The 12,059-nt window shown below is 46.7% G+C and overlaps 1 protein-coding gene across 1 annotated transcript in view; it reads left to right on the plus strand.

Moving 5' to 3' along the window:
• The first annotated feature begins 3,276 nt into the window (after window positions 1-3,276).
• The window catches only part of RNFT2 (ring finger protein, transmembrane 2), a 72,895-nt gene continuing 64,112 nt past the window's right edge, over window positions 3,277-12,059 (plus strand). The window contains exons 1-3 of the mRNA XM_006890399.1: window positions 3,277-3,300; window positions 3,809-3,867; window positions 9,549-10,039. Of these exons, the coding sequence (XP_006890461.1) occupies window positions 3,277-3,300; window positions 3,809-3,867; window positions 9,549-10,039 (574 nt within the window). The remainder of the gene's footprint in view (window positions 3,301-3,808; window positions 3,868-9,548; window positions 10,040-12,059) is intronic.

Here is a 12,059-nt window from a genome sequence, read left to right on the forward strand (position 1 = left end):
CCACTGCGCAGGCGCGAGCCGCACCTCGTGACTGCGCCACGCCCACCCCACCCCCCTACCAATAACGAGTCACGCGCCCTGTCCCCTCAGCCTGTTCTCCATTGGTCCCGGAGGAATGACGGCCTCCCATTGGCTAAAGCTCGGGAAAGAGGGCGGGTAATCGTGTGCGTGAAGCTGGACTAGCTGTACCCGGGTTCTACTTCAAGCCCAGGCAACCCTGAAAAAGAGCCGAGCTGGAGGCCGGAAGCACTCTCAAGTCACGTGCCACGGCGCGGCAGTGATTGGCTTGAGGAGACGTGAAAGATGCTGCTGTGATTGCTGAATTGTCTTGGGCAGGTAAAAAGAAAATCGGATTTTTGGTTTGGTTTTTTGGGTTTTCCGGACAGTCTCCTGCCGTTGTGATTCCAGAGCATGCTGCTTAGTGTGTTGATAGCAGGAATGATGAACACTCGCGACCTTGTAACCGACCTGCACCTGCCTGCCTTCCTCCAGGGCAAATGATGCAGAAGTCGTTCCCTTTGCATGTGTTTAGGTTCAGCCTTGCAAGGCCCTAGGGAATGCAATTTAAAAGCATTGCATGCACAAAAAGTCTTGGTGATTATAACACCTTACTTCTAGAGATGTACGATTTCTGAAGCAGAGGGCTAAAAGACCTTTTACTTAGTCGTTCAAATGCATCTCATGTGGGGGAGAAAACTGTATTCCACAATGCTGGCATTTGGAAGTAGAGGCTTGGACATTTAAAAGAGTCTGTCAGATTTGTAGACAACCCTCTTGGTGGCGCCGTGGATGAAGTGTTGGGCTGGTCACCTAAAGGCCTGAGGTCTAGGGGAGAGAAATGAGACAGACTGCTCCTTAGAAAGATTTGCAGCTTTAAAACCTAAGGGGCAGCTCTTTAATACTATAGGGTCTCAAAGAGTGGAATTAAATTTGACAGCAATGAGCTTGGGGGTTTGGGGTTTGGATAGAGCTTTGGTGGCACCGTGCATTGCATCACTAAGTGAAAAGTCGGTAGCCTGAGGGGAAAGGATGAAGTCGTCTGTTTTGGTGGAGATTTATACAGTCTTGGAAACCCTAAGAAGCCTCTCTGTCCCGTGGAAATGCTGGGAGTCAGAATCAATTCCACTTTCAGGGGGTTGGGGTTTGGGTTTTGTCAGATTTGTGGATAGGACCCTTAACCACAATTGTTCCTCCCAAGAATCTGCAAATGATAGAGAATAATTGGGGCAGGATTGGTGGGAAACATTAAGCTGAGACTTGCAAGCATTAAGCACCTGAAAAAAATATTTCTGTATTGACCCATTTCTCAGCTGGTTTTCTAGAAAGGAGAGACTTAACTGGGGTTTGTCAAGAGTCAACCCTACTTCTTGCCATCGAGTCAATAGTCACTCATCGCTGAACCTCGAATAGGTTTCTGAAGCTGTAAATTGCGAGGGAGGCGATTGCCCATTTTCCCCCTGTACGGCCAAACAGGTGCAGCCTAGACGTTAGCAGTTCAGTCCAACTCTCTACCATCAAGGCAACCAGAGCTCCCTAGTCAGGATTAGGAGCCATTAAACAGCCAGTATTGGTGTCTTGAAAGAGCCCTGGTGTTGCAGGGATTAAACACTCAGCTCTCAGCTACTTCACTGAAAGTTCAAATTCCCAACTTTCAGCAAGAGAAAAGTGAGGCAATTTAACCCAGTAAAGATCATAGCTTTGAAAGCCCTATTACGCAGTCTGCTCTGTCCTACGAGGGCACTGGTGGTTCTAATCTTAGTAGGAAGTTGAGCTGCCTAATGCCACGCCGCTCCGATGGTTTGAATCCACTGGTGGCTCTGTGGGAGAAACATGGGCAGTCTCTTCCCATGATTTATACAGCGTGCGAAAATCTACTGAGGCATCAGCTCCAACTTGATGACAATGAATTAACTCAATCCTATAGGGGTTCTATGAATTAGCTAGAATACACTCAGTGGTAGTGGATTGTTTTGTTTTAAAATTTTTTTTAATTTTATTATTATTTTGTGTGTCTGTGTACCGTCAAATCAGATCTGACTGGTACAGGAGGAGATTGTTCCTCCTTTCCTGTCAGAGCATCTGGTGGATTCAAACCATGCGCCTCTGGGATTGCAGTACAGCTTCTTGCCTCTAGGCCACCAGAGCTCCCCAAGTAGTGGATTGTTTTAATACTGCCCTGCACTGAAGATCAAAAACCATCTTTGGTTCTGATACAAAAAAAAAATGTTCGAGGCTAAACTTATACATGGAAAATAGGTAGTCTTTTTTTTTTCTCTGTGGGAGAAAGATGAGCAGTTTCCTCCCATGTGATTTACAGCCTCTGAAAACCCCCTGGCAGGTCAGCGAGCTATGAGTCAGTTCCTCCTCACGACATATAACAACAGAACGAAAGGTGAGCGGAGAGGTAGGAATCTAGAAATAGATAAGTGGGAAACCTATGGGCTTATTCCTTGAATGAATGTCTGCTGTCTGCCAGTCTGTCCCAGACATTGTTCTAGATGCTGAAGTGGAAGGGTGAACCAGGCAGACAGGGTGACAGATCAGTAGGCAAGTATATGAATAAATAATAAAGCAGGAACATTTTATGGGGGTCATTAGGTAAAAGGATATGAAGGAAGTGACATGTGACCTGAGGGAGGGACTCTATTCAGTACAAAATTCAAAATACAATCTAATACTCCAGGGGAAAGAACCATAAGTACAGAGATCCTGAGGCAAGGACAAGCTAACAGGATTGAGGAACAGAAAGGCCATTTGTAAAAAAAAATGAAAAGAAAGAAAGGCCACTTATAGAGGGAAGTGGTAACAGCAAGGAATGCAGAGACATAAGCCTGAAAACATAGGCGAGGCTACATCAACCTGTAGTCATGAGTATTAATCTGCACTTGGATTTTATACTATGTTTAGAAGCCGTTATGCTGTCTAAGCATGTTTGCACATTCCTCCATCAGGACTCAGTTTGACAATGAGACAAAACGTTAAGATCATGAGTATCTAGAATAGTCTCTCAGAGGGGCCCATGAGAAGCTAAGGAGAGCTTCAGTAATGATCTGCTTGTAACTACTTATGAGGTTCCAAGATTTCCTGTCAGACTCCAGGTGTCTCTTCTGTTCCATCTAGGGTCTAAAGCCTCCTGTAAGCCCCCCCTGACCTGTGTGTCCCTCCAGAGAGGAAGAGGAGGGGGAAGCCTGCTCTCTCTGCAACCCTGTGGTTACGTCTCTGTCAGCAGCCCTGAATGTCCACCCCAGGCGTCGTCAACATGGAGTTCTGAAGTCCATGTGGCTCCTCGCAGTGAACAAGGTGATGGGTCACCCTTCGAATACACCTCCCCATAAGTGCTTCGTCAAACGTGAGAAGGGAAGCAAGCTTTGGGTCAGCCCCTCTACTCTGTCCTGTTTAATAGGCAGAGAAGCTGGGAGACCAGGCAGGCTAGTGATTGCTCTAGGTTCAACGGCAAGTTCCAGGCGGCATCCGTGTATCTCAAATCCATGTCTCTTGCCAGCAAGTCACTGCTGCCTGCACCGTTGCCAGCGCCTTTAACTGTTGCCTATTTCACTCCTTTCTCCCTTCACCTATCCATTGGGTGCCTTGTCATCCTCATCTGTGAAATAGACTGATGATCCATTCCTTATCGGATTAAGTGTTGAATTGAAAGCTAATTGGCATAAAAGACCAAAACGGAGTAATGGAAATGTCCATGAGCTCTAGGAATGTAAGGCATGATTATTACTTATTTGCGGTCACCATAACCACCTGACAGGCAGAGAGAGCTATTGGAAAGTGGCTCACGACCTGTTTTGGCTTTCAGGTGTTAAGGAAAATGCAGAGACGTCACAGCAGCAACACGGATAACGTTCCACCTGAAAGGTAGGCTCCTTCCCCCCACCTCACCCACCCCTAACCTCCCAGCAAGTTCCACCGAGAAGCCTGAGCGTCCTGTGGTGAGGGGGGCAACTCACAATCAGATTAAATAGCACCTGCTTCTCAGTTCATTGTCAGCAGAGTAATGGGATCCACTTGCAAAGCGCTTTACATAGTGACAGCTGTATTATGAGCACCCCGTGCCTACTAGTTTGCCATTGTTGCCAAAGTAATTGTCAAAGCTTGGGTGACAAGCGAGCCACTTGACTCTTGAGCTAGAATTTCAATCTACGGGGGGGTGGGGGGGCTCAAGAGAGTAGACAATATGGGGGTCGCTCCTCAGATTGTGACAGTCGCAGGCCCTGCATGCCAGCCCCTAACTCACACAGACATGCACAGCCACAGAGCAGGCACACACAGTTTGCCTCCCTCCCTCCCAGTTCCTGATGTCTTGCCATATGGGAGTTGGCCCCAAAGTCACAAAAAGCATTCTCTAGTCCCAGTGCTGAGCCCAAGTTCTTTATCAAGCCTACTTCTTCTAGAGGGCTATACCTTGGCCAAAATACTAGCAGTAGTACCTTTGCCAAGTGACTACACTCCTAAGCCTCATTTATTCCATCCCTAAATGGTAGGTAATGAAATTCAGGGTGCTCGGGGATGAGGGATGAACATGAAAACAGACAGACACTGTGGCCTATCATACACTGAGCCTGGTGGAGCTGTTTTCTTGCCTGTGAAGACAGAATCGCTGACTTCTGCCAAGGGACTCTGGAGATCTTTGAGCACAGATCTCAGCAGAAAAACAACAGCCACAGTGGGTTGAGTCCATGGACTGTGTGGTGAATGGGTTTTACTGCTAATCAAAAAGGTCATAGGTTTGAGTCCATCCCAGGGTGTCACAGAAGAAAGGCCTGGTGAATCACTTCCAAAATGTTAGCCATTGAAAACATTTGTAGAGCATTGTTCTGCTCTAACATACAGGGAAGGTAGCCCCATTAGACAGAATCACCTTCACTAATGAGGTGCTATACTTAACTCTGTGCCGCCCTCCCATTAGCCTGATGAGAAATCTATCTATCTATCTATCTATCTATCTATCTATCTATCTATATTTGTTGTTGTTGTTGTTGTTGTTTACCATAGAATCGGAACTAACCCATAGCTGAGCTCCCAGCAGGTTTTCAAAGCAGTAAATTACACACAAGTTGATTGCTCATCTTTCTTCTGTGGAACAGCTAGTGGATTCGAACCGCATACCTTTGCATTGGCAGCGCAATTCCTTACCACTGAGCCACCACAGCACTCTAACATACAAAGATATCCAGATAGATAGGTATGTATGTGTGGTGGTGGTGGTGGTGGTGTCTTTAGGTGCTGTCAAGTCGCATTTGACTCATAACAACTCTCTGAACAGTAGATCTGAATCCTGTCCTATCACATGCCGTCCTCATCATCTCTAACACACTTGAGTTCATTGCCGCAGTCACCGTGTCAGTCCGTCTGGTAGAGGGTCTTCCTCGGGGTTGGGTGTGTGTGTGTGTGTGTGTGTGCGTGCACGCGCCCATAACTAGTAGGTGCCCTCGAGTCAAATCCCAGCTTTCAGCTACTCTCTATACATCAGCCCGTCATGCACTATCCTTATGATCACAGACGTGCATAAAGCCCACTGTGTGAGTCTGTCTTCTCTACTTCGGGGACTCTCCATTTTTTCCAAACATGAAGTCACCTTCCAGAGTCTGGTCCCTCCTGACAACATGTTGAAAGCACATGAAACCAAGTTCTGGCTGCACCGCTTTCAAGTCACTTCTGTTTGTCCTTTGCACAGTCCCTGGTATAGTCTAACACTCTATCTGCGCCACAATTCAGAGAGGTATGTCTGTGTGTGCGACCATGTGTACTAAATAGATATGACTCATTATGGCTTTATTTATAGGTTCATCATATTCATAGGGGGCTCTGGTGGCCTAATGGTAAGAAGCTGCACTGCCTGTCTTGAAGGCACGTGGTTCGATTCTGCTCCCCGGGAGAAAGTTGAGCAATCTGCTCCTGGGCGCTATCCTGCGCCTGAAAACCCGCTGGATGGTCAGCTATGGGTTGGTTCCACATCTACAGTAGATAACAACAGCATTATATTTTATTATTTATACCAGTTTTATAGGAGAAAAATGTCTAGAAATTAGTTCCCAAATGCCTTGTCCCCCGCCCACAGTTCCCCCTGTTTTGGGCATCTTGCGTGGGAGTGGTGGAACATTTGCTGTCATTGATGAAGCAATAGTCAGACCTGATTATACATTTGCTGTCATTGATAAAGCAATAGTCAGACCTGACTATTGACTCAAGCCCAGAGTGTATATTAAAACTCCTGTCAGCATTGCCCAGCCCTGTGACTTGTTACAATTGTGTAATGTCATGTGCCCATCCCTACAGTGTCATACCAAACAGTTTCATCATCCTCAAAATGCCCTGTCTCTCACCAATTCATATCTCCCTCCTGCCTTCATCTCTTTTCTGGGTCAGAACTATTTTTATTTCCATTTTTCAGATGAGGAAAATGAGATTCAAAAAGAGGAATCAGCTTATCTAACATCGCACAGCAGAGCTGAGATTCGAACTCCAGTCTGTTTGCTGCCTCAGCTCCCCCTCCCCAAGCCTGTGCTATAAGCCAGTCACATTCAGCTGTGCCTGTGCAGCCACCCTTCTCTTCTTTCCTGGGCTGCCTCCAGCTCCAGCCCTGAAGTGGTTAAGTTAGCAATACAGCCTCTGTCCCCCAAGGAGTATTCTTTCTCAGTTACACTGAAATCTCAGCTGCTTGCTGGGCAGAGGCCCAGGGAAAGGGGGACCAACTATAAAAAGCCCTTCAGCGGACAGAGCATCCCCTGGGAAGACTCATGCCCCCTCCCCCGAGCCCAGTGAACTTGGAGTGTTGGTGAGCTCAAGGGGGCAGATAGGTTTTCTAAGGCCCCATGGGGCAATCGGGGAGAGGTTGTTCCCCACACGCGCTAACCCAGACACCTGCCAGGACTCCTGCTTTCTGATCCTCTTCTTAAAGAACAGAAAAGCCTAAGGACCCTGGAGGATCATAGTCATGGTGTTGGTGGTGGTTGTTGTTGTTATTAATACTATTTTTATTCTCATCCAGATCCCAAGGGAGTCAGGCTACACATTTTCTGGCCTTCTAGAGCCAGCAGGGACTAGGTGCAGGGGGAACGAGTAGCTATCTTTAGCATGAATCCTCCCTGACACCAAGTTTATAACTTAACCTCCAGGTCAAGTTCCTAAAGGCAAAGGAACCAATCCAGAAATTTCTCCAGACTGGCACTGACCCTGGTGTTTGCACAGATGTTCCACAAGCTAACCATAGACTTCTCATGGGGAAAAAAAATCATAAACTTGTGCTCAATTAATTTGAGAAATGCTGTATTTAAGCAAAGCAAATGCCTTTGAGTTACAGTATTAGGGAAGAGTGTTGAGTGTCCCATAGATTGCCCACGTATGTCTTGGAGGCAAAGATGGTGAGGCCTAATCTCACATACGTTGGGCATGTTGTCAGGAGGGGGCCAGTCCTTGGAAGGAGACATCAGGCTGGGGAAGAAGTTGGAGGGTCAGTAAAAGAGAGGAAGACTCTCAACAAGATAGATTGACACAGAGACTTTAACAGTGGTCTCAAGTATATCAGAGATGGTGAGGATGGTACGGGACAGAGGAATTTTTCAATTTGTCTTTCATGGGGTCAGCTGGAGTTATAGTTGACCAACAGCACCAGGTAACAACAACTGAACACATAATAGAGTGCAATTAAGAACAAGGAGTGTGAGGGAGCTCTGGTGGCCTAGTGGCAAGAAGCTGCGTTAAAATCCCAAAGGCACGCAGTTCAAATCCACCAGATGCACTGCTGGAGAAAGAGGGGCAATCTCCTCCTCTGCCAGTCGGATCCAATTCAATGATAAAACAACAACAGAAAGAACAAGGAGCTCAGGGACTTGTCATTTTTGACATGGCAGGGGAGCCTCCACCTTGGAAGAAAAATTGTAACTGACCCTAATTGATGAGCTACGGTTACAGAGATGGGATAGGGTGAAGATGAAGTCTGTGTCCAGGCTTTTCCGTAGGAAGCGCTTGGGGAGTGAGAAAGACACATCACGAGATTGGAATTTCAGGCCAAAGTGCACTCTGTTTAGTTCATCTCTTAGCCTCAGTTTCCTTATCTGTAAAATGGGGATCTGTGTCAGCTCTGACCGAGAGTTAAGAAAGGGAAACCCTGGACGGAGAGTGAAATTATCAAATATATGGATCAGGGAGGTGGTGATTAATTCAGCCTGTTCTCTAAGAAGAAAGCAGATCATACAGGGGTGAGTGTGGAACCAATATACAATTTTCTCCACAGCTTTCTTCCTGCTGTCATTCTGCAACTAGAAGATAAAGGGCCTATGCTATTAAGTACTACCTGTGTATACCCTGGAATTGGGTGCAGAGGAGAAAGGGAGCTCAATGCTTGCTTTCACTAAGCTCAGGGTGTAATTGGAGTGTCATCGGGATCAAAGTCTCTCTCTCTCTCTCTCACACACACACACACACTCTGTCTCTCTCCCTCTCTCTAGATCAGGGCCCCTTGTCTCTGTTTTGTAGACTGAGATTCCACACCATGATTCTATTTGAAAAACCGTAAAGTTCAGGCAAGCATCTTGAGCTGCAGGACAAAGTGTCAATGAGGACCTCCACCCAGACCAGGGTTCTCTGCGCTCAGAGGGGTGACCCCAAGCTCTCTGCTCCCCAGCAGTGGCTGTGAAAGAGCAAACCATTGACCTGACTCTAACAGCAGAGGCCTATTCTTGAAACCAGAAAAAGCTGTTTGCCCCTGAAGTCTTCCACAAGGAATAGAAGTCTGTATTTTGAGCACCTGCTAGATGTTAGGTACATTGCAAGGAGTGGGGTTTTTTTGGTTTTTTTAATAGTGAACATTTACAGAAAATTTGGATTTCCATTCATTTATTGCTGCGCATCTCTACCCGTCCAGCACTCTCCCCCTGCCCCCCAGTTCGCTCATCTCTTTCAAAAGTAAAAGAAGGACTCCCTCCCTGGTGACACAATCTCCCCCACCCCTCCCACCGCCCCAGTACATTCCACTATGCAACCTTAATTGTGGACTCTTGTGATAACCATAATACCCTATCATACATCGCTTTTAAATTATTCAGTCCCTCATCTGTTTCGGTGCAGTATGCACAATTTATCCAGTTTTTCTCAGTCTTACCCCCACCCTGATATCAGTCCCATTTTACAGCAGTGGCACCATGCAATATTTGTCCTTTTGCGACTGAGATATTTCACTCAGCATAATGTCCTCCAGGCTCACCCATTTTAAATAATATTGAATGAGTTCCTTGTTTTTCAATGCAGCCTCGTATTCCATTGTGTGAATATGCCACAGCTTCTCTATCCATTCATTTGTTGATGGGCACCTGGGTTGTTTCAAACTCGCAAGGAGTGTTTTAAGTTAGATTACATACGCACACATGCAGACAAGAATCCTACTCATGGATGCTGTTCATGCCCATTTTTCAGTTGAAGAAACAGTAATGGAGCTGTTGGAGAGGATATAATTATTTTCTGTCCCCATCCTGCACTGGGGTGATGTCTCTCTTTCTATCCTAACTCGGTGGGCTTTCTCTTCTCCCCCATCCACCTAGAAATCGCAGTCAAGCGCTCAGCTCTGAGGCCAGTGTGGACGAAGGGGGCGTCTTTGAAAGCCTGAAGGCAGAATCGTCCTCCCCTCCAGCGCTCTTCTCCGGCTTGACCAGCTTGACAGGCCTCCCCACAGGCAGCATCCCCGCCAGCCCCTTCCCGTCCAGCCTGGTGCTGGGGTCCTCGGCCAGCGGCGGGGACGTGTTCATCCAGATGCCAGCGTCCAGGGAGGAGGGCGGGGGCCGGGCCGAGGGCAGCGCCTACCACCACCGCCCGCCCCCCCACCACTTCCACCACGGCCACCACCGAGGGAACGCACTGCTGCAGCACGTGGGCGGGGACCACCACCGAGGCCACTCAGACGACGGGGGCGATGAGCAGCCAGGGACCCCCGCCCCAGCCCTGTCAGAGCTGAAGGCCGTCATCTGCTGGCTCCAGAAAGGTCTCCCCTTCATCCTCATCCTCCTGGCCAAGGTCTGCTTCCAGCATAAACTGGGTGAGTGGGCCAGAGACCTTGGAGTGGGCATCCGGGGCATCGAGTGGAGCGGGTGGGTCAGGACGTGGGTTTTTATTTGTCCACGTCCTAAACTGGAGTGGCCTGTCTTACTCCCTGAGCAACTGATGGGTTCCAGCCCTGTGGAGTGCTAAACCGCTGTGGCACCAGCACAGAGTTTAAGGGATTCTTGTTGCTTCTGGATTCAGAGAGTCTACTAATAGGAGGAGAAAAACTTTGGAATTCGTGGTAACTGTTGCCCAGCATTATGGGTATAATTAATGCAGTTGCACACTTAAAAAGGATTAAGGTGGCGCTTTTTTTTTTAATCTATAGAGAGTTACAGTGCCCCCTCAAAAAGGCCATGCTTCTGTGACAGTTCAAATCCACCAGCCACTAAAAGAAAGAAAGAAGTCTTCTCCTTTGTGATTTACAGTCTTGGAAACCTATGGGGGGCAGGGGGGCAGCTATGAGTTGGAACTGACTTAATGGCAATGATAGATAGATAGATAGATAGATAGATAGATAGATAGATAGATAGATTAGATAAGTAGATGGATTAGCTAGATAAATGGATGGATGGATGGATGGATAGATAGACAGACAGACAGATAAGGTATGTAGGCAGACAGGCAGATATCTGTTTGTATAGCTATCTGTATATATTTAACATCATATATAAACAAATACATATATATTTTATAATAATAATGGAAGCAAGAGTGGTATCCACTTCCTAAACAACAGGCTTCTGGAAACTCTATGAACTTTGATAAATATCGATAGTATAGATATATCTAGGCTCCAGGCCGTTTGTTCATAGGGTCGCTATGAGTCATGCTCAACTCGAAGGCAGTCAACGACAACAACATAATAATAAAGGGAGCTCTGATGGCTTAGGTGCTTAGTTGGTGAGGAGTTGCACTGCCAACACAAAGGCCAATGGTTCGAATCCTCCAGCTGCTCCACGGGAGAAAGATGGACAGTCTCCTCTCATGCAGTTTACAGCCTCTGGAACCCACTAGAGGGTCACCTATAAGTCAGTTCCTACTCGACGGCACTTAAGAACAATAATATACATATACATATACATATACATATACATATACATATACATATACATATACATATACACATACACATACACATACATATACATATACATATACATATACATATACATACATATACATCTCTTTCCTCCTTCACAGTTAAAATAAAAACAAACAAACATGGAATTCTGAGTCAGACCTAATTCTGACCAATTAGTTGTACCCTTTCCCTTCTCTGTGAGCTTCAGTTTTATCGCCTGTCAGGAAGAGCTTATGATGAAAAGCTCCTGAAATGGTTGATGGATATGAAGAAGTGTAGTAAATGGGAGAGTCAGAATCCTGGCTTTGCCTCTTCCTAGCTATGGTAACTCTAGGTAAATTATTAAATCTCTCTGTGTCTTGGTCCCACCATCTGTAGAAAGGGGATTTTAGGGAGCTCTGGTGACATAACTAGTAGAAAATTGCACTACCAACCCAAAGTTTGCCGGTTCTAATCCACCAGATGCTCTGTGGGAGAGAAAGCTAGGCAGTCCCCTCTCGTATCATTTGTTTGTTGTGTTGTTGTTATGTTCCATCGAGTCGTTTGCAACTCATAGTGACCCTATGTACAACAGCCCTAAACCCTGCTCTATCCTGTGCCAATCGCACTGCCTCTTACACACCCATCTCAATTACCCCAGTCACTGAATCAATCCACCTTCCCCTCCTGCGCTGTCCCTCCACCCTCCCAACCATGATGTCCCTCTCCAAGGACCTGTCCCTCCTTACAACATGTCCAAAGTATGTTAGACAAAGCCCCAGAATCCTTGCCTCCAAGGAGTAAATCCTACTCATGGATGCTGTTCATGCCCATTTTTCAGTTGAAGAAACAGTAATGGAGCTGTTGGAGAGGATATAATTATTTTCTGTCCCCATCCTGCACTGGGGTGATGTCTCTCTTTCTATCCTAACTCGGTGGGCTTTCTCTTCTC

Source organism: Elephantulus edwardii, unplaced genomic scaffold (assembly GCF_000299155.1).
Source record: "Elephantulus edwardii isolate Elephantulus edwardi_28Jun2011 unplaced genomic scaffold, EleEdw1.0 scaffold00089, whole genome shotgun sequence".
Classification (NCBI taxonomy): Eukaryota; Metazoa; Chordata; class Mammalia; order Macroscelidea; family Macroscelididae; genus Elephantulus; species Elephantulus edwardii.